The sequence below is a fragment of the Bombus terrestris genome, chromosome 3, assembly GCF_910591885.1.
Source record: "Bombus terrestris chromosome 3, iyBomTerr1.2, whole genome shotgun sequence".
Lineage (NCBI taxonomy): Eukaryota > Metazoa > Arthropoda > Insecta > Hymenoptera > Apidae > Bombus > Bombus terrestris.
Window position 1 is genome coordinate 2,316,800 of NC_063271.1, and position 23,385 is coordinate 2,340,184.

Consider the following 23,385-nt stretch of genomic DNA (forward strand, 5'->3'; position numbering starts at 1 on the left):
ATGCTCGGTTTTTTCTCGCGTTAGAAGGAAACAGGAATTATTAGATAATTGTGCAGCATCGAGAAAGGCAGGTTGATTCGTTTTAACGAAGACCTCTTCGTCTTTCCAGCTAACTTTCTTTTAATCGCGTCTCATAATCACGGAGAAGCTCGCGAAATTGTAGGGACGCAAAAATAGGGAGTTTAATGAAAGGTTCGGAGAGGTATACGTATAGACGGCAGAAACGCCGTGAGAGAGCGGAGAAAGTAAACGCAAGTACGATGAGAGTTTCTTTAAAATAAATTTCCACGTGTAACTTCGTTTCTCTCTCTTTCTCTGTATGTGTACATCCATATATATTTTTTCAAATCGAATATTACATATAAACATATATACAGTTCACCACTATATTCTACAGGACGCGCGACTACGGGGGCTAAAACAGAGAGTGTGTGTGTGTTCTTTTTAACTTAAGTATAAAGTAGGAGCACTTAAGAAGGATAATCGTTCGTAAGAAAAGAGCGGTAATATCTTTCGTTTTCGCGACGAGATCATCCACGCTGACAAACGCGTACATGTCCGTTCAACTTTACAACGATGCGCGAAACCAAAGGTGAAGGGACGCGACACATATCGAGGCGAAGGATTCGTTGATCTCGCGATGACAGCGATCCCTGCCATTCGATCGGCGTTGGGTCGCCCCATCGAAATTTGACTATGTAAAAAACGAAGGAAAAAGGAAAATAAAAGACAAAACTGAGCGTGGATGGACAACACCTGCGCACACTTACGAGCTAGCGGTTCTAAAAGGTAACGAGCGCTTGATAGCTTGGTCGGCTGGCGGCGCGGCGCCTGTTTCTGGCTAAACGGTAAATACGTATAACTCGGTAACCTCGGTGAAATCACAATCGTCGTACGATTTACACACACACGCACGCACATATATATTATATTTATATCCATTTTGCATATACAGCTCTATGTTTATATATATATATATATATATATCTATTTGATACATATATATATGTGTATATATATATCAAAATTAAAACGGTACTCTTTCACGATCCGCCTGGTACACCTTGCGCGGGGCTGACTATGTTTAATTGCGACGAGTAGGAGAACGCGCGAGAACCATCACCCCCGTCGTTTCGAGCAAACTCGATTTCGATGCATTTTGCGCACCAATTTCCTTCGAGTCGATGCTCGACAGACGAACGCGTTTAGGTGAGATTCTTCGTTGAAATTGCACGCAGACTGTTCGCGGGATTAGCTGCTTCCAGCGATTCGCCCATCGACGAGTTCGTCTCGGTTTGCCACCGGAACGATAGAGCTCGTGGAATTTAGATCTCGCGGAACTCGCCGATGAGCGATAAACTAATACCTTTGCGACGACTTCGACTAACTAAATTGAGCCTCGTTTCAAATTCTAGCAGCTACATAGGTACATGTATTTTGTTATATTATAATTCGCTAATACGATTCGTATCGCTAAAATATCGCACGTCGTATGTATATACAATGATTGGAAAACAGGAGCCGGGCAATCCGTTTAATCGCGTCTCGAAATCGAAAGGTAAGAGCGAGCGTTTCGAACACCACGATGGAATCGCAATTTCTAACAGGGTTTGTAAAGCGGCCGCGGACGTATTTTCTCGTCGGGTCTTTTTCGTACGATGTTTTTCCCTGTCCTCGTAACAACAGGCTGTCGTAATTCAAATCGTGCTAACCTGTTCAGTGAAATCACGCGTGCAAACTGGAACGAGATGAGATCGAAAAAACCGGCGCTCGGACGTGAGAACATGCGGCGATTTTGTGGATAGACTCGTCTTCGAGAAATTTCGCGGCCTCTTTTTTTTCAGGCAACTGGTTGACGGATCGCCTAACGTGGAAACCAGCGACCGCTCCAAACGGAGATTCGCGTATTTTTCTGGAAAGTGGTGGCTTCGGTTCGCTATTACGTCGAACGATTTCGAACGAGAAGAGAAGAATCGCAGTGTTAGTTTTATTCGAGTACGCGCTCGTGTACGAGTTGGTTTCTGAAAACGAAACGAAGACAGAAGGGAGAGGAGATATTCGAGGAGTAACATCTGCAACGGGATCGGGGTTCGGGGATCGGGGATCGAAGAGTTAAACTGACCGCGGAATTTCGGTCGAAATACGTTCGATCGGTGACTGTGGGAGGTGGCGAGGAAACCGATTTCCAAGGCTCGAGGTTTCGATCGATCTTTCTTTCTCCTCGTTCGGACGTTCGTCCACCGTTCTCTTCGTTCGGATCTGCGAGGACTCGTCGATTCGTTCGTTCCTTCTCTCGGCTGTGTCTCTCTGTTAACGTTTCATGGATGTCGAGACTCTCTCGCTTCGGTGTGACTCTTTTATTGCGTTTCACTTTCGCGATGAGCTTGCCCGTCCGATCGGGGCGTGGCAAAAGTGTAACGCAACAGAGGTCCGAGGCCATCGTCGGTCGGGATCGTATGCGTGAGGCAAGAAAAACAGGGCCTGCCATCCTCTCTCGAGGCTTCGTTCGCGTAGCGCCACGGAGGAGAGAGATATCTATACCGTAGAAGCTTAGTCACACCTCGGGCCACGTCCTCGTAACGCGTTGCATCGATCTCCTTACGAAATCGGTTCGCTCTTAAAATGGATTTTGTGAACACACACGTCGTTGCATGCTGCGCGCGGATCCTCCCATTCCAGATGCGCATGCTGATGCATTGATGAAAGGAACTCCACCGCCTCTCTCTCCCTCTCTCTCTCTCTCTCTCCATTTCCCGACTTCCAGACAAACTTCTGTCGACCGTTTCGTAGCTTCGCATCGTGAAATAAATTTCAATGTTTCAACTCTGTCGCCAATCTTCCGGTTATTGGTATTCAACATTCAGTAGAATTCTAGTTGCAAAGTTTCCTACCAAAGTTGCGTCGAGCAGAAGCGACGTTAGTTTTTCCGTCGTTTACCATTCCAGGGACGATTTTATCGCGTTTGTTTGTTGCAATGCGTTGCATTTGCCAGTCGATGACGATTTTTATCGGCTAGATATCAAGGTCGCGGTTGTTCAAGGTTCGCGTTTCATTTAGTCGGCGGCTCCTGTAATTTAGAAGATCGCCGACATTCCAAATTAGAAAGCGCAAATAGTTTCTCACGCGTCACCGCTCGAATCCTCTGCACCACCGTTTCTTCGGATTTCTTGGGAAAGAATACGCCCAGGCCTCTCCTCGTCGCGCTTTCCGCTTAATCGCTCGTCGATCGTATTTACCAAGGTCAAGATGATCTCCTGACCGCGTGGTTCGCCATATCGTGCACCTCTGCACCTGCGCTACTTACAGTGAATGTCGGTACATGGTAGAAAGTACCGATAAATTGCCACCTAGTACCGCGCCGGCAGCCGATTCGATCGTTTCCAACCTCCCTCTCGCTTTTCCACTCGCTTCCCTCTACTCTCGTGCGCTTTAATTTCCCTAATTTCCATGTTTCCGCAGCGAAATTCCTTCCTCGCTAATCTTCTCGCGGAATTTTTCGTTTCGCTACCGTTTCGATCTTTGGTACCGTGATTCCACACCATTCTCGCACCGAGTTTCCTCTCTTGCCAATCACCGAGTCGTTGCTCAATGATCCACCGCGTCGTAAATACGAAACCCGGCCAATTTCATTCAATCCGCGCAAGATGAGCGCAAAAAACGTCCAACTTTCCACCAGCCGGATTTCTAGCGGATTACGAGTCGCCCACGTAACCATCCGGTGCCAATTTTAGAAGCGTTCGTACGGTACTCCGTTGGCTGGCTGTTCGATCTAGATCGAGCGTAATTAATCTAAGCGGGCTCCGCTTACTCCCAAGGTCGAAACGCCACCCGTACACTCGCGCCGATTAGAAAGTTCAGATGAATTCGTAACCACGAACGGAAAGCGATCAGATCGTTTCGCCCCGGGTACGGTTTCCAGCGACCATCCGCAGGAAACGAGGGGCACGTAGGATCGTGTGGGATCCGGCCGATGGCGCCTTTACCAGCTTCATCGAGTCATTCTGGTAATGGTCGGCTACAGGAAGCTGCTTTTCCTGCGTGCTTTCCCACGTATTCAGTATTATTTATCTTCGATATAAGATTCATCCTAAAGTGCTACGCTAATTTCTCAATCTTTGCCTAATCCTTTCATCCCTTTCATCTTTGCATAATCATTTCATCAGTTTAAACTTTGCATAATTTCTACGCGTTCGACTTTTCTAATTTGATAAATGAAAGTCGATGATACTGACGGCTATAATAATCCGCGAATAACTCGAATGGCAAGACGACCCGTTCTTTCGATAATTTCTTGCTTCGTGAAAACCGTTCCACGCTCTGACGTCGCGTCTCCAACTTCCTCAATGACGAACTCAATGAAGAACTTAACGACTCGTGTCGCGGGCGTCGAGTTTCTCGTTCTTCCGGCCGAGGACGATCGACGACCGCACAGATCCGCCCATCGATTTCTATTTCGTAGTTGGTCGTCGGTGATCGACACCGCGGATTAGGATCGAGGCGATGGAGTGGTTAAAATTCACTTTCTAGGTCGTAAAATCGCGAACCGTCGTTTTCAGCCGTTCCTTCCAACCAGAAGGAATTTAAACCGCGTTCGTTCTGTATTTCCCCCGTGGTGTTTGGTCTTGTTCAACGATTTCGTCTGCTGGCTGTTGGCAACAGTCGCTGGAAATTATCTAGCTTTGCCCTTCGAATCGAACGGCAAATATTCTAACGAGAAGCTACGCGATTCCGCTGACTTGCTAATTTTGAAAACGGCTGGATGAGAAAAGAGGACGAATACGACGAGAATTGAGTTACAGTTTGTCAGCCCTCGCGCGTTTATACACGTTCCGTGTAAATTAATGTTCAAAGTACAGGAGGGTATTGTACTTTATAGAATTATATAAAATTTTGTCTTCGATCGACGATAGTATAGTTCCTTCGATAACACTGCCTTGTCGATTAATTTAAAAACGGAATTGCACGTATTTTATTAGTCCACCTTGCCCTATTGGAACATAATATTCTGACGTCTAATGGTACTAAGATACTACTTAAAGTCGAGTTTTATCGTCCGCCTCGGCTAATTGTAAGTCTCTGCGCATCAAATACTTCGGAAAACATTTCAGGCACGTTCCGTAAGGCACCTCTTCGTTTGATCAACGTTTGAACACGATGAATTCTAGTTACCAAGTGTTAGAATTACACGAGAATGTAAAATTAGCGAAACAAGTCCGTTGTGTAAAAGTAATTCGTCAACGGTAAGATCGATACTTTGTCCTCGGGTAAACGGACAGCTATTCACGAGCGATGGTTCCGTCGTCCACCGAACGGATGGCGACGTATCGGCGAAACTTGGAATCCCAAGGAACCGTATCGATTCGGGGATACTTCGATGTCTAATTAATCGTACCCGACGAGGAATCGTCGGACGTACGATCGGATTCCCCGACTCAAGTGTTATTTCCAGGGGACAATGGCGGAGAATTAACTTCTCGTTGCTCCTCTTGCACGCTCTCGGGTCTGCTGGCGGTGCTGCTCGACCTCGAACTCAGGTTATCCCTGTCGCTGAAGTAGGAAGAATCGCCTCTCTTCTCTTCCAGCTGAAGTTGTTGTTTGTCGTTCCTGAAGTCGTCTCCCCCATGACCCAGCAGACCAGGGAAGTACGGTATTCCTTGTCTCTGCGAGGTGATCTTGCCCATGAAACTGCGAATCTCTTCGAAGTAAGACTCGTCCGCTCTCGGCAATTGTCCGTGGTACCTCGATCTAACTTCGTCCAGTATCGTTGGGCCATCGGCGTCGTGTTTCTTCAAGTGTCTGTCCAGGTTGGTCTGCTGTCCGAAACATCGTTCGCACAGCGGGCACTTGAACGGTTTTTCCTTGTTGTGGATATTCCTGACGTGACGTTGAAGGTTGCTAGAGATGCTGAAGCTCCTCTCGCAGTACTTGCACTTGTACGGCTGCTCGCCGGTGTGCGTCCTCAGGTGCCGCGTCAGGTTCGCCGATCTGGGGAACACTTTACCGCAGAACTTGCACGAGTATCTGTCTTTCGGCTTTAGACCGGCTTGAACGCTGATCGAGTAAGGTGGAAGATTGGAAGCTTGTTGTTGTTGCTGCTGCTGTTGCTGCTGCTGTTGACTCGAGTGACTTTGTTGCTGTGGCTGATGTTGCTGGCCACCCGAGGGACTCGGAACTCTCGCGGCAGCCTGAGAGGAAGAGGACGACGTGGAGGAAGTGGTGGAAGAGAATCTGTTCGGTGGCAATGGTACCATGGTCGGCAACGCTCGCACTTGGATTTTAGGTAAATCTGGAACCGACGAACTGTGATGGTGCGACCGGTACATGGCTTCGAGGACCAAAGGATGAACGGCATGATGCTGAGGAAACAGAACCGTATGATAGGGAAGACTTCCGCCGAGACTATTTTGGTTCAGAACCTCTATTTCGTTCTGATTCTCGTCCGTGAGTCTTTCCTTCTTGTGATCGACGCGAAGATCCAACGGTTCGCAGTCGAGATCCTCCTGATGATGAGATTGAGGCGGTCTAGCCGCCGGACTCATATGGGGCTGTTGCCGGTGTTGCTGTTGATTCGTGGGACTCGACAGGCCACGACCGTGGCCGTGGCTCAAATCGTATGGCAATTCTTCAACGTCCGGCACGCGAACGCTCAACGGATAGATGCTGGCTTGCTTCGGGCTGATGTGGCCCGGCATTTTTCTTGGACTCGAGTCTTTCTCCCGCATGGCTGGAGGGTACTTCGGGTCGTGCAACAACGTTGGGGGCAGGGGAATGTTACCGAGATATCCGCTCATCACACCGCTTCTGTCACCCTCGGCTTTGCTCCTGCTCGTCGCTCGGTATGATCTGAAACGACCGACAAATATTTTACAGTCACTGAAAATAAATTCGATCGAAAATCGAACGTTTACATTGCAATTTAACTTTCAATCTTCGTCGTTGTTTCGTTGCTGCGACAACGAGCAAATTTACAACGAAAGAATTCAAGTATCGTACCAGACACGTTTCGTTCGGATCGCTGACAAACTGATACGATTTACCGAAAGGATATCGTTTCTGCCAGATTCACGAATTAATCCTATACGTCAAAACGAGACCTACCTAAGTAACGTACGAAACCGAATGCGATACATCAAAGCGTCAACCATATCGTGATGGATGTTCTTTCAGCCGGAGGCGATGATAGCGACACGTTTTTCGAAGCCGTAGAAATTAATCTTCCGATCATTCAAATTGCTCGCGTTTTTGTGCGTTGACGTCACGCTGGACGATATCGAGATACTTTAGTAACGAACGCGCGTGTAACGTACAGCACCAACGATTTCTACCATGAAAGATAGCGAGGAACAAGCCGCGAGGATGTTACGAAGTTCTTGAGTATACGATCTCCATGTAACGGAACTCTAGTAGAACGTACGACGATCTAGCTTTAAAACGAGACACGTGATACAAGAGATTCATAGCCAGTGACATAATCGACGTGTTAACCGTTGGTTCAAACTTCTTTTTACAGCACGTGCTATCTATCTTAATCAACGGACATCGTATTCTCATGATTTTGATTTCGATCTTACGAAACTGATCTCCGGGCAGATCCGTCTGTATAATGTACACGCGTAATGTAAAATCGCTCGAGCGAATCAACAAGAAAAAGCTGTTTTATTTCTTAAATTACGATTTTATAATCCAACTGCATTTAAAGAAATTGGGGTGCAGCGGATAAACACACTGTTCGTGCAACAGAGATTGCAAGAAAGTTATATGATACGTGCTGCAACGAAGACAGGTTGTCGCGTTAATGTTTCCTTATCTGGCATCGAAATCACCGCGCGTAAATCCTTACTTATGCGCGCGTTAAAGTCTTCGGTGGGCATATCATTTTGTACGAAATTCGCCCGTTTCGTTTTTCACTATCGTTCGCTCTGCCGAAGGTAAATCGAATTCTCCGATCGATCTTCGACGAAGGAAGTTCTCGCTAATTCGAGAAATCGAAGAATCCTTTCACAGCCGGTGTCGTTTCACGCGAGTCGATCCAGTTACCGAAGAAGCTAATCTTCAGCTGGTTGTCCAGTTCCAACGAAAGAGAAATCCGCCGGTGACAGGGTTGGTGACGGGTGAAGGGGGAAGGGGGACGAGGTGAAGGAGCGAAGGGGACCGAGGGAAAAGGAGGAGTTGGCGACGGTGCAAGAACCCCGTTCCGGCGTAAAAGGAGCAGGAGCAAAAAGCTCGCGACCGACAATAGTGAAAAGCGTTAATTACGAGTGTAGAGAACGCGACGAGAACTGTTAGGTGTTCGGTTGGAATCGAAAGTGTACCGAACGGTTCGGAAACAGCGATCCCTGCCGGACGATGTTCGATGATCCAGAACGGCCGAACGGTTTCGTTCGCGAGTCGTTAACCCATCGTTGCGTGCAAAAACCGAGATAAATTCCTCATCGGGAAAACGGTTCTCTCGAGCTTCTTTAATGACACTCCTAGCCTTTATTACCGGAATTATCGATGGACAGCGAGAAAGCCGCTAATTCTGAATTCCAACGATAAGAGATAGTAACTGGACCGTTCCCGTTGCTTTCCTCGCCTTCTCCGCGAATCGTATTCGTCGCGAAGAGAGCCGATAGGCATAGAGACGCGTCGTTCGTCTAGATGTCGTTGATTAAGTTCGATTTACATATCGTACTTTCCCTTGTTCCCATCCGAGTCGGCCAGCCGGAGAAACTCGCGTGTGCTAATCAGATTTTTCACGGGATACAACGTCGTCGACGACGACGACGTAACGCGTCCAACAGCAGATAACACGATCTTAAAGGCGCCTTTTACGAACAGAATCTCTGCCTGTCGTTAATTCGAACGTTTGGTAGTTGGTGGTTGTTGGTTTAACGAGCCCGCTGCCGCTTAATCGACCGTGAGGCTTTCGACGAGAGCGCGCGCTCGTTCTCCCTTCACAGATTTCCGGTAACTTAATCGCGAGCGGAGCGTACTTCTCGGAATTTCGTTTCCCTCGAGTAAGCCCGAGGCACCGCTTTATCTCCCGAAAGGTGGAGTTTCTCCGAGCGACTTCGTGAGTAATGTCCACGGGAAACGGTAGCTGGTTCCGTGGAACGGCAGTCGAAACAAGAAGAAAAGGCGGGGCACACGATCCTTAAAGACTGACATCTGTTACGTGAATCAAGCTCGACCGACGTTACCAGAGATCGGTCGAGATCCACATGCCGCCGGCCACGATCCAGTTTTCGGTTTCTAGAAAGTCGGGATGAGTCGGGCGTGGTTTGTCTCTCTTTCCCTCGTCGTTTCTTTCTCGTTCACCCTCTGCCTCTCGCTCGTTGTCGTCCTTGCCGGTATGATTTCTCTCCCGACATTCACCTACGTGTACCATAAGTGCGCCTCCAGGGCCGCATGCGGTCCACGTACATATTGCACAATGCGTTGTTTTTCGAGCGTTGTTATGCTTTGGCAACATCTTTCAACGTAGCGTTTTCACTCGACCAATTCCGTCCCGTTTTTATCAATATTACGTATTTATGAACCTCCAATTTTACGAGACTCGACATTTTCTCTATCCTTAAAATTTCTACAACCCGAGAATACTAATTTCTACGTCGTTTATTCGCGTTTACCTATACGTTGTTACATTCTATATCTTAGTATCTTGATATTTCAGGATGCATCGATATCTTTCAACGCAACCATCGTGAGATTTTCTGATTTAATTATATCGTGTTTCGAATAAATAAAAATAACCCACGCGTTGCGAGCCAAGATCATTAATTCAACTCGCATGGGTTCCCTGTTTGCGCATGTATCTGAAAATCTTCGAGCGTTAAATGCGTCCCTGCGGCGTGGTAAACATCGTTCGTGTAACGCGTATAACCGTTCGCCACTTGTTACCCGAACGGACCACGTCCCTGGCCGGATTGTCAGGCGCAGGGAAGATTTCAATCGGTCGTTTCTTTTCGCGTGACGCAACTTTTCTGTTTTTTGATCGGCGAGAAAAAACAGCGAGACAGTGGAACGGAGTAAAGAGAAAAAAAAGAAGAAAAGAAGAAAAGAAGAAAGGTGTTTGAGGTATTCAAATCCGACACTTTTCTAGCATTTTTACAGTTCGTTATAATTTTTCTTTCTGCGACTAACTTGTCCAACGCTATGAACTCGTACGTTGATTCAATATTTTGTTTATTGTTACGTGTTACAGTAGCAATAAATTGCTTTTCTGTTCTACCTTTATGAAACGTATCTTTTTTCGAACCTACGGTTCGCCACATAGACATAATATAACAAAAGGATCGTTTAATCGTTCAAGCACGAAAACCTAATCTGATACATTTTCAACGAATAAAAAATAACGTTGAGATTTTTGCATCTTGATTTTAAATTAATAAACGCTCGACGTCTTGACGCTGAACAGTGCTTATGAACGGATGGTGCTTATTTGGCAAATTATCGACCAGGCTAATATTACTCAATGGCTTAAAAATCTTGCAGAATTCCGTTTTAAGATCGTGCTCATTGCGAGAAAGGTAGGTTCTCGCTACGGATTTCGGACGATCTTGATCCGCGAGCTGTCCCCTATCCAAGCACTGTTCGAGTCGAGCGACATGGCGAAAAACAAGATGCAGGAGACGATGCGGTCGAATAAGAAGAAGCAAAGAAGAGGAAAGGAAGAACGCGTCGGTTCATGTCTTTCCTTGTTGCACGGGGTCCCTGTATGAGGTACGATCGCTCCTGCCGATAACGGGGCCAAGAGGTGCCGGCATTTAATTACGACGCAGGCCCCTTTAACCACCGCCTTGTCGGAGATAAAATACGAGACGCACCACTAAATTCATAGGGGCCGCGACACCGAAATATTGCTCTACGTGTGCGACAGGAAACCGCGTGTAATTTTCGGTTGGCCGTTGCCTCTTTTGCTATAAGTGTAAAATTGCTTCGATAGCCGGTGTCGCTGCTGTAACATTGTAATTGGCCGATCGGCGTGCGTCAAATTTGCGTACCGTCGCTCTCCACCGATAGATAACGACGATAAAACAAATGGCAGCGTCGCGTTACGGGAAAATCTTGGTCCGAAGCCTTCGTCAATTTCCAAGGATTTATCGGGTAATAGGAGGTTGTTGGAAGATGGTCACAGAGCAAGTACAAAATTGTAACAGAAATCCCTTAACTACCCATGTGAAATTCGAACCGTATTCTCCAAGCCGAGTGGAACTTTGGTCATTCTCATGTACCCGCAAGGGTAAATGGAAGTAAAAGTATCGCAGGCACCAGTACTATAGGCGAATTCGAGGGAAGGTGGACAATAAGCGATCGCGAAACAGCGAGGAGGCAGTGAAAGGTGGTAAAACGATACAGAACAGCGAACGAGTGGCGTTCAGTTTCTGCGCCGCTTAATCGTTTTCAATGTTACTTTCATTCGGCCTGACAAGCGACACCGTTCATTATTCATCGAGCTTCGCGTTTCGTGCTTGCACCGGCTACTCTGACTGAATTAATTTGTCGACAACATTTCGTCCGGTTGCGTACGCGTACGTTGCGCGCGTGCAACGCCGATAAATCCGACGATTATTATTTATGATTTCGCCTCCGCGGTATAAAAGCTCCGAGTCCGTTTCCTATGTCGGCTTGATCGCGCCCACGCGGTGTTTGGTAGTTAGCAACCTTGTTCGCGCATACGGCTACATTTCCGCGGAACAAGTGAAACGAAGGGAAAGGAGGACGACGAAAGGGAAAAAGCGAAGCAAGTTGCATTACGTCTCGGTTGCGAGACGCGTATTGAAATGTCCTCGAGAATATCGAGTTTCTCTGAAATACTTGTTGCATAGCCTTGAGTTCGTCCACAGATCTTAAATCAACGAACGAAAGGTGGTTAGGTTAAATGGTTGCAACTAATTTACTGGTAAATTGGTTCGCGTCGAGAAAGTACTCCCCGCAGTAGAAACTGTCCGTTCCTGATTAGACGTGTCTGGGCTTTTTCTACTTGCACCGCGCTCGCGCCGCGTGCCACGCCAACGTGGTTCTGTTATTTTCATTTTACCGCAAGGTGTCTGCGTACTATACGCCGAATAAATAAAATTCTAGCCAGAAAACGCACCTCGTCTACGTAATTTTGAAATGGACGACACGCAATCGGCGATATATTAATTATGCTCGACATTACGAAACGCTTAAACGGGAGCCTAAAATAAGCAAGTCTCGGAGCTCCGGTAGGAATCCGGATGGAATTTTTGCAGCTGGAAAAACGACAAAAGGAGAAGTGATTCGTCTTTTTTTTATTGTTGCACTTCTATGGAAACACTGCCATAACGCGTCTCGCTAACCTTATCGGTTCTCCGAGCCAATCTTTCTATTCGGATTGCGATGAATGGGTTAAAGAAACCTCTTGTTTGGTTTCCGGTACTTCTACAGACGGTCTGACCCTAATAGGTATTCAGCCATTAGGATCGAGCAAAGACAATGCCGTCAGAGATGACTGCAATCTCGCTTCCAAGGGAACGACGTATCATCCACATTCCTCTCTGTCTCGCTAGAAACCTCATTGAATAACAGTCTTACGTTGTTGAATTTCAGACACTTTCGAATCTGCATTTCAATCTGCGTGCTCATTAAAGTAATACGCTCGATTCGAACTAAATTCCAACGGAATTCGATAGAAAGTAAGAATCAAAGACATATCCGATGCATAGTAAAAACATTTAGGTGGATCAGAGGCAATATCTTCGCGAAGAACAACAAACGAAACCCGCGTAATTTTTCCTGGTTCGCGCTCGGTTTAATTTGTTCGGTAGTTACGGAGCGAGTTAACAGCGATTCGTTCGAGTGAAACTAAACCGTGGTACAAGGTAGCTGCAGGTGCTCTCCTAACTAGGAAACTTCAACGATGATGTGTACAAATTCGAGAGCGTTCTCGACGTGTTCAATAACAAGAACAAGGATTTGCTGCTTGGAACATAGGTAATTGCAATCGATAGATAGACGATCCTTCGTCGATGACTTTCCACGTAGTAATTCGCGGTCTCTCTCAAGCCACACGGACATATTTCGGAGTCCTCGGTATGAGATAACATTCGGTAATTTTCTCCGCTATTTCCACGATTCAGATAAATGCCCAACGGTTGCAGGCGTTTCCTCATGAAATCTTAACTATCGGCGCGCCGCTGGAATTTCGCCTTACACTCTCACCGCGGTACTGCCGCGAGTTCCGCGTTATTCGTCGACTCGTTGGTAAAAAGGTTGACAAAAAGCAGCGTGAAAGCAATGTAAAAAATATTAAAATGCGACAAGAGTACAGAGAGTATGAAAAAAGCGGAAGGTACGCAAGGAAATTTCTGCGTGGAGATACGATGTTTGATTAGAAAAATTAATCGGCTAATAATTCGTTGCTACAGGACAAAGCATGGTAGTTACTTTCTCGCGGAGTTTGCCCCGTTTCGAGGCGGAACGCTAATTGCCCGAGGTTAGCCAAATATTTCCAGCCCCGCCGGAAGAAGATTATGCCATTTATAGACGTTAGATCGAGGACTTGACAATGCTGGTCTGAGAATTTTTCTCATGGGTCGCGCAACGCAACGCGTTTAGACCGCATCTGGTAACAGTAACGGCCATTTGTCTGCAAATTACGCGATAACAGAGGGAACCACGCGAAGAAGAGACACGCGAGTTAGAAACGGGAAAAGAAAGTAACTCGTGTCCATGGAAAGGAACTTCCCCTCGAGACGCTTCCTAATCGCAATTAATACAATTATCGTAATAGAAGAAATTCGATTCTGCGTAATTTCGGAATTCGAACGTTTAACAACGAATGTATAATTCAAGAAATTTCCGTATATTCCGGTCGAGTAATTATCGAAGATTAGCTACAACGATAGACACAAGTACTTTTGTATAATTTTTTAACGTTCAATACGATATCCGTGATAAACTTTCGATTTAACGATCCATAATGTCAACTGTACCGCGCCTGAACCTCACAGGCAGTCGAGATTTCGTAAGAATCTTCAGGCGACGCTAAAGTGGCGCGAGAGGTGTCGAAAGAAGCAGCTCCCTTCTCGATCCGCTATCGGAAAATTGTTCGGAGCGTTGCGTTTCCAAGGAAGCCAGCTGACGAAGAGAAAGGAGCGGCAAACGGAGGAAGGGTTCGCCGAAACAAAGACATCAAACGATTTACTCCGCCGTTAGACAGGTCGACCGAGTAGACCACAATCGGTTTCTCTCTGGTTCCAACCACTCGAAAATGCCCTCTGGCGGATATCCGAGTTTATGAAATCGAATCTCGAACGTGCCCGATGAAACCGATCAAAACGATACGCCATAGAGTGCTTAAGCTATTAGAGTTTTTGTATTGATTATTAGCAATCAAATTCTAGTGGTATTTAATTTTAGACGTTTAATAGGTTAGAAACTCCCTCTTTACAGCGTTATGGATAGCCTGATGTCGACGACACGCGTGTCTCACCGCATTGAATCGCTGTATCCGGTGGTCGTTTTTGTCATTCGATCGAAAGTGCACTGGACGTGTGCACTACTTATTTATTTATCTTTGTTTTTTTCTTTTTTACCAACGACTGCACAGCCTTGGCGATAGTCGAAGAAAGTTATCGACAGCGTCGTTTAGTAAGTTTTACTATCGTTCGAGTCGCATTAAAAGATCACAGACAAGTTCTTAAATCTTTTACGGACGCACAATGGACATTATTCTGTGAGGAGAGGTCGTTGACACTGATAATGGAAATTTGTGGCGACGACGGTATATCACAGGTAAAGAAAGAACAGAAGGAAAGAGAATTCCTGATTCCAGGTAGGACGATGGGACTCGCAGATAAGGGAAGAGAGACAGCGTCAAAAAGCTATCGGTTATGTAATTGGTGTATTTCGGGCGATTCCACGGCGCTCGTGACCGAGATACGAAAATTACGTATGGGAGCGCACCTTCTCCCCGGCTAATAGGCGATTGTGATTTAAAAGGAGTGAAATCTGTGGCAGATGAGAAAACGAGCAGCGCGACAGTATAGAAAATAGACGCGGGGAACGCCCGTGAGCGACGCCACGGCGAGATCGATGACCCGCTGTAATTCAATTCGACGTATTAGAAAGCGTCTTTTAATTAATGCGTAGCGAACGATATTGGCGGCGAGAACGAGTACACAGTTTGGTAAAGCTCCTGGTTGCCGTGATTAATTGTAATCGCTTCAACTAGGGGTCCAGTCGCGGAACGAGGCTGTCAGAACGTGGTCCGTAATTAGAACGGCGTACGATCGAACTGTTGCATAATCGATGACTGTGGTGTGGCCTAAATTCATGTTGTTCGATGTACGTATTCGAGGTATTCGTAACCGAGCAAAATGTGCTGTACGAGCCACCTCTTGCTCTAATCAGGCAGATTCGATCATTCTGTTTTCCTTACCATTCGCGACGATGTTTCTTTCGAGTCCACGTGTCACGTATCTCGCTATCTCGTATCGCGTACCATGGAATCGAAACGAGACTTCCTTCCGATACACGGAACTCGACGAAATGAATTCCGTGCCCTCGCGGGACGCGAAAGCGACGGAAAGAAATGTGCCAGGGATGGCAAAGAGCGGTCTCGTCAACGATCGTAACCGCGGAGAAAGGGGAACGCACGGGGGACAGAGATGGTTGACTAACAAACGATGATTTCGTCCCGTGTCGCGTGAATATTTCATGAGAAAACGGTCGAAGAATCGATGCCACGTAGAACCGAGAGATCGAGGGATGGATGCGTTTAGAGATAACGAAACCGGAGTAAGAAAATGGACGAGGAGAGAGGTACGATGTCGCGGAAGAGGCGTGTGAAAGGGTGTCGCGACGGGTCTGTAAAGAAAGGAAGGGAGATGAACGAGCGACAGAAGAAAGAATCGGGCCAAACGCTAGCCAACAACGGGCCCCAAGGAAAATTCATGAAAATCTATTCCTGATTTTGTGACCGATCGTTGTATATATTTATACGCGGTGTTGGCCAGGGTCCGCATCGATATCGGGGATTACCAACTTTCCACGAAGTGACACGAACGCTGTACAACTGCGTCGTTCCTCGTAGCGCGGTGTCTCGTGTCGCAAACGGGCAATTTCGCGCGTTTCGCGGAAATCATTGCACTCGTGGAAACGACGATTCTCCGGTACAAGTTTCCGATCTGACGCGTTCTCCGTAGAAAACGAGGAAATCGAAACGGTTTACTAGCGCTTTACCTGATTTTAGGAAAATCGGCGTATACGCATTAAGCGATAGTTTCACGCTGAAGAAGAATTGTGCATTCCAGGAAAATCTAGAATGCCCTAATGGACACGCGATGTGATTCCAAATTGCTTGGCTGAGAGACAGAACCAACCGTGTCCTTCCAAGGCCACCGGTAGCCAATCATTTGCGAAACGAGCGTAAATTAGGGGATTCTCGCGAGGATCGATGGAATTCGAAGAAAAGGATTCCCGATGTTTTTTCTGCTTCTTATGTGGAAAGTGGCAAAAGTGGATCTATTCATCGTTTCGTTTCTGCGACCAACGCAACGATTCAATTTCCTGACAAGTCTACTCAACAAATTCATTCGTGTATTTATATCCTCAAAAGATTGCCATTGAATAGTCTTAAAATTTGCTCCTATAAGAACGATTGGTTTCCCCCGTGTAACAGACCTTCGATCAGGCATAACCTTCGATCGAGTAAATGGATGCACGTGCGTTTGCCGCGTCACCTAGCGCTTCGTCAGTGGCCAGCTGTGAATCTAACGCTTCTCGTATGTAACTTTCAATAGATATTGAATGTAAATGAAGTAAAAATTGTCTAGACACTATTCAGATAACGACTCGTGTCGGAAAAGCTTCTCGGGAGAAAAAGTACGCGGTTTAACATGTACTTAAACGATTGTAAACAGAAAAATATTTTCTGTCACTTTTTAACCTAACGTTACTCAATAGCCAATTATACCATTCAAAGTCTGAACGTTAAAGCTTCTCTCTAACGAAGTGACCCTCGAACACTCGAACAGTTGTTATTCTCAAGGACATAATAAAGTTGATCCGATCGGTAGTCAGCAAAGTACGACATAGCTGATCCATAGTCCGTCCTAGAGTCAAGGTACACTGTACCATAGAACTAGGAGATTACTCCGTGTTTCTCCAGTCATCCTTATTTTCCCAACATGGTCGTCCGCGCATGATTAATCGAACGTCCCAAGTTAGGCAAACGTTATCGGCGCAACAGCGGTGGTGAACAACGAGGAAGAGACAAAGAGCCGTGATTCGATCGAGAAGAGGTCTGGTTCCGCTTTCGGTGAGGTGGCCACGAAGCGGCAACAAGCCTATCAAAAACACGATCATCGAATTCCCACGCGCATTAAATTATCACGTATCAAAACGGTTATCATATAATATCATCCGGTCGAGCGTTCGAACATTCATCAGAAATATTCGAGAGCTCTGACCAATGATGGAATCCTAATTCAGCGTTCGCACTCATTAAGACTGCGCTAAACTCGATCGTAATGAAATTAATATAAAGCGAGCGTAATGACTGCTTAAGGATATCGAGGCGAGTTGCACAGGTAATTACTTGCGTATGGACGCCGATTATGGCTGGGGAGAAGTCGCTTTCCTAACAAATCTAAGCTCGACTTTTGGCGAGAGAGTCGTACGACTAAAGGTTCATGCGAGATTCCTTTCATAGTAGTTGTTTCGATTTTCGTTTCACGTCACAAGTGCAAGATTATGGCCTCAAACTGAAGTTTTCAACGTTATTCGACGAATCGATGTCTCTTGTGCGAAACGATCGAGAACGGAGGACTTCGATGCACTCGATTGAATTGAATTCGCTCGTTTGGGATCATAACGTCGAAGGTCTTGATTTCGGAAGTTTTCACGACGAATACGCCGACAGAAGGTTGCAACCTTTTTGCGCCAGCTATAGTATTATTTCACAGTGTTTTTGGTCGTTTTCTGTAATTCTCATAAATCGAAACGCGACAAAAAGATTGCATATTCATGCTAATGTGCGATGATCGCTTCGGGCTCGTAAAAATGCCAGGTTCGTACTTTGACTGAATACGCATCATGCACGTGTCACGTTCGTTCACATTAAACCACCAGTTTATGAACTTTTTTACTTTCTGTTTTTGTTTCTGTTCGATCTGCAACGTTAAAGAGTATACCGTGTGCAAGAAAAGACCATATACCTTATTTGAACGAGAAAGGAATGAATCCACCTTTGTGTAGGAAACGAAAGCTCATTTTTTTTCGCAAAAGTACGAATGGTTTTTCTCGTTCTCGGATCAGCTCCAGCCTCGACTCGTGGATGTTTCCCCGGGAGGAAAGTAGGCGTGTGTCGCTCGTCTACGATAGGTGGGATCACCGCGACGGGACGGCAATGAGCTTAACAATGGCATTGCGGTACTGCTCGAATTTAATTTGAAAGCAGCAAAGGCCCATTGTACGTGTACACACAAACGGACGTATAAATAGACGCGGTCGGTGCGCGTGCCCACGCAACAACAGCTTTATGCCACCGAACATCCCCGTCTCCATCTTCCTCTCTCTTTCTCTCTTTCTCTCTTTCTCTCTCCCTCACTACTTGTACCGAGTCGAATTTACATTTACAACCGCGTGCGCGCGTCTTCTAGAATAAGAACGTATAAATTCTCGTTAAATGCGATTCTCCGAGACTTCGTTCTGTCGCCTCGGTTTCATCTGGACACTCGCGTCGCGAATTTAACAGTACCTAAATGCTGCCAGCGTAAACGGTGATCTCGCATGGTGATAGTTTTTGTTTATTTTAATACCTAAGATGGCAAGATTAATCATGTCTTCTTGTTGATATTTATGTATTTACGCGATTAAAGAATACCTAATGGACGAAGGAAACTTTTATTTGGATCGCATTAAGTTAATTACGTGGATGAAAACGTGAATGCGCATAGACATTCGCGATCTAATAATAATGCTATCTTTTTCATGTTTGTAAATTAAAGTTGTTTATTATGTTCAATGTGTAAGGGGACTCAATAAGTTAGGAGATTAGCGGCGTTTTACGACAGCTTTCGAGATAACGGATAATAACGTAACACGATGACAAGCGGGGCGGGAGGGGGGCACGAAAGATGCCACGAGGAGACGGCGTTGTCGTTCAGGAACCGTTTTATTGCCGTTTGCGCCAGTCCAGAGGCGAGGACATTGTTCGAACCTCTGGGAGTCTCTCATGATTGTCGTGCTTTTTCCATTCTCGTAATAGTGGTCGTATTCAAATAACGTCGGTACACGTTTACGCATCGCGATCGTTGGGCAATCGGAAAAAAAAAGAAAAAGAGGAAGCGACCTGCAGTCGTTCGTGCAACTTCGCTCCACTTGACACCGACGTGCCACATTCGATTCTCTCGAATCGCCTTTCTTCTCGTTACACAGCTGCATATTCCTCCAAAAACGTAACATCGACAAAATTATCACTCGCAGTATTCGCAGTTGTTCGTATCGTTTGCTCGCGAGATAGTTTGATCCATCGAACGAAGTGGTAGAAATGTTCGTAGCTTTCGGACGACGCGAAGAATGTATCCAACTCGATACAGAGCGAAAAAGGAGTCGCGTTATAAACGCATAAACGCGGAAAATTCTGAAAGCTAACCGTTATAGGCATCGCCGTCCATCATTGGATCGCGATAAATCCGGCGTAGTTCGATTAGTATCGTCGTCGATTCCGACATTATAGATCAGTAGAGCGTTAATCGTACGAACCGTCCATGTAAATTACAGAGCGAAGCTGCTGGAAAAAAATCGAACAGTCGCCTGTGAGTTATTACGCAGACAGAGGAGACGCGGTCGCGAGGAATCGTTAATGGCACTTGGCGAGGATCGAACGGCGCGGTGGCGGGAACGGCGCAACCGGTTGAAAAGAAAGAAAATAATGGAACAGAGAGTGTGCGCGAGAGAGAAGAAGGGAAGGAAGGCCGATGCTATTGGTTTCACGCGACCGTTAACGGTCTTGTCGGTCTATTTCGATCGCGGTGTGGCTCCTACAACAAAAATTGAAGCGCCTCGCCGCTGGTTTACCTGTTATCAATTAACTGTTAACGTTGCTGCACGCTTGGAACCGTAAGCGCTGCGTGCACTATCGTACCCGGCCTTTTCTCTATGAATAATGTATCTCGGTTCGGGGAATTCGTGGCATTTAATCATTGAATCGTTAAGAGACGGACGACCGACTTGCAAAGATTTATGCGATACCCACGAATATTCCTGCACCGTCATGAGAATCTTCTGCCATGCCTGATGGCCTCCTTCGATTCGGAGCAGGCGACACGCGTTGAATGTCGCGTCGCTTCACCCGTACTCTCTGACAATGTTATCGATTCTTAAAAAATGCTCATTAAACGATCGTAATAGCTTGAATCCCGGCAAACGCTATGTCGCATAAATTTTATATTAGTTTGCAAAGTTCTATTCCTATTATATGTTCAAATATGTTAATAGCCACGGTGGACGATAAACGAGAGAGAGAGGAAAGAGCCGGTGTTACAGGGCAAAGATTTCGCTGATAATACACAATAAAATAAATGAACAGGTCGTAGCATAAATGATCCGGAAGGTTCGTTGCAAATGTTTATTACCTTGCAGCAGCTGTTAGCTTCGATACACGTGCGGTTAATGGCGCCGTATTTATAAAGGGAATGAAAAAAGATATGATCGGTAAATAGGCACGTTTTGAATTGGAAAATAGCTGTCGTAATAGCGTAATAGTTAGACGGGATAATTATTTCGACAATCGTACAACCGGAGCAACTTTTCGATCGGAACATGCTATCGCGCGTTATAGGTAGCCAAGATTATGTAACGACTCTTTATACGTGTCAAAAGTTTCCTGTTTATTGACTCAGAAGTTGTTACACTTACCCGCAAACTATATTAGATTATCCATTATGTTGCGCAACTATTCGCGCGATATTTTTAAAAAGTAAACAATAATATGATTCTCAAATCGGTTACTAAATCGTCCTCCAGGAATAAACGATTTTTCAAAGTTTCGCGTAAATCGAGCGTCTAACCGCTCACATTGCGCCGAGTTATCTCGTGGCAGTCGCGATCCCGCGAATGGGCGCAGCCCCTCGCCAGTCCGGAGGCGCGTAAATTTATGAACGAGGAAACGGCAAGGATCGCGGCGGGAACATAGCTTTTGCGATGTGTCTCGTTGGTTGAGCGGCAGAACGAACCGTTCGGTGATATAAGGACGAGCGTGGGCGACGCTTACTTTTCAAGCGGAATCGCAAACGCGACTTCGAAACTGGTTCCAAGCGAATTAGACGGCCGCGGGAGACTCGTCGAGTGAAACGCCGCGTCGTCGCTCGTGCGTTACGGAAAACGATCTATGGATCTATTTGTTACACGGATCATTTTTCATCGTGCCACTATGTCCGATGATGAACGGCCGATTTTTTACGCGGCGTCCCACGATACGAACCTATCGCCTCCTAACATTTAAGTCGCGAGTCTATTTAATTTGTTGCCGCCTTGAGATTTGTATCCGTAGGATAGGATTTCGCGAAGGTAGAAAATTCCATTTCCTACTTGATCTCAGAGAGATATATCTTTGAGAAGTGAATATTCGTCGTTTTGTAGGTAAAGATACCAAAGAAGGGAGTCGCAGGAGTACGAATCGAGATTTTAGATACGGCGAGGTGGTCGATAGGTCGGTAGCCAGTTAAGGAAACAAACGTCTCAATCGATTTCAGGTTGACGCGTTTTCTTTTTCGTGATCTTTGCTCGTTTCACGCGACAGACGCTTCGAGAAATCGAACGCGATCGAGCGACTTCATAAATATTCAGAGGCGCCAGCCGAGGTAAGCCTCGCCACGGGAAGGGAACGAGATCGGACGAAGAAGAACAAATAGGTTTACCTTATGCGTCATTCCATGACCTTGAAGCCGGGGGTAGTAGTTGGCTGCACTTCCGGTGAACGGTTTCTCACTTTCCCCACTTGTTTCGTTGCGATTTTTTTCCCGTTCGATCAAACTCGTTTTCCTTTTTTCCCCCTTGATCGCGCGTTCGTAACAGTTCGACGAGTTCACCACAGCTCCACGCGAGAGAAAGAGAAGATAGAGTCAGTCAGTCGAGGGAGGAAGAGAAGAAGAGGTAGAAGAAAGCGAAGAGGAAAAATAGGAGGCACTCCGGTTTCAACAACGGCACACTATCCTCACACCCGAGCACTCTTCTTCTTCTTCGTTCATCGATCATCCGCGGATCGTTATTCTACGAGTATCCAGATCGAAACGTCCGATCGAACATCCTGACGGTGATTGCGAGGCTCCGCGACGGGAATCTGCGTTCCAAGAGCGTGCCTCGTGGCGGCGCGGCGGCGACCACGTGTTCGAGCGACAGATCGCGATGCGCTTCCCTCGCTTTCGGTGCGTGTCACGCGACAAACGCTGTTCCAGCGGATCGTTTCTAGGTCATCCGGATCACCGAATCGACGTGGAACGGGATAATTATCCTAGAACTGTGTGTCCTTTTTCCGTGCTTTTGACTAGAGATAGTCCTTCTTGCGAAACTGTCGTCGCTCGAACGGATGAAACGATCTGGGGCCACGCGACGACCAAGCTTCACGGATGCACCTACGATCGTGTAATCGATGGATGTTGCACGCACGACCGTCGTGTATCCTGTCCGATCGGTGACGGTGACGGTGACGGTGACGGTGGCGTGGTATCGTGGATGCGGAAGGTGTTTCGGCGGGGCGATCGTGGTGTCCCGCGTGATGTTTCCGATCGATCGCGTGGATCGCGTGTCGTGTCGACAGGACAGCCGAGTCCTGACTGGTTGGTTCCTCGACTGGAGAGCACGGAGAAACGGAAGGAGTCAACCACGTTGCTCAGCACCGTCCGGCGATCGTTTGGTGCTCCTTGTCCAGGTCCTCTCTCGAGGCGTGTGATATCCCCCCCGTCGGGCTGCCTCGTGGACGAAGCGGAATATCAGCGAACGCTCTCGACGAGATTCGTGAGACGCGACTCGCTGCGAGTCGTGGCTCGTCGAGGCGGGAACGGGGAGAGCCGTGGCGTGGCGTGGCGCGGTGAGGCGAGACGGTGCAGGAGACGCGACGACGAGAGGAGGCTGTGTGTACGGTGGTGAGTAAGCCGAGTGTATCGGTGAGTAAAACTGCGTCGCGCGAGCGAACAGAGGGGTCGGGGACGGGAGAGCGCGCGGCGTGGTCGCGATCGGAGTGGCGAACACCGAGACGGTGAAACGGAGCAGGGGAGAAAAAGGTGATCGGCGAGAAGAGAGAAAGAGAGGAAAGTAGACCAAGTTGGTGGAGCAAGCGAGAGGCGGATCGATAGTGAAAGAGAGACGGGATGATATCGCGAGGAGAAGCACGCACACAAAGAGAATGGTACCGTGGTGGACTGGGCGGGGAGA

General features: G+C 46.9%; 1 protein-coding gene across 1 annotated transcript; it reads right to left on the bottom strand.

Moving 5' to 3' along the window:
• Window positions 1-296: 296 nt before the first annotated feature.
• LOC100646056 (MDS1 and EVI1 complex locus protein EVI1-A) lies at window positions 297-23,170 on the bottom strand. The gene is made up of 2 exons (XM_003394348.4): window positions 21,873-23,170; window positions 297-6,843 (listed from the first exon to the last, which is right to left on the bottom strand). The coding sequence occupies exon 2, from the start codon at window positions 6,789-6,791 to the stop codon at window positions 5,433-5,435; it is 1,359 nt and encodes a 452-aa protein (XP_003394396.1). The 5' UTR covers window positions 6,792-6,843; window positions 21,873-23,170; the 3' UTR covers window positions 297-5,432.
• Between the last annotated feature and the right edge of the window lie 215 nt (window positions 23,171-23,385).

Bases quoted from the DNA above. Each gene is read 5' to 3' on its own strand.
- LOC100646056 (XM_003394348.4), bottom strand. From the start codon at position 6,791: ATGAGCGGATATCTCGGTAACATTCCCCTGCCCCCAACGTTGTTGCAC.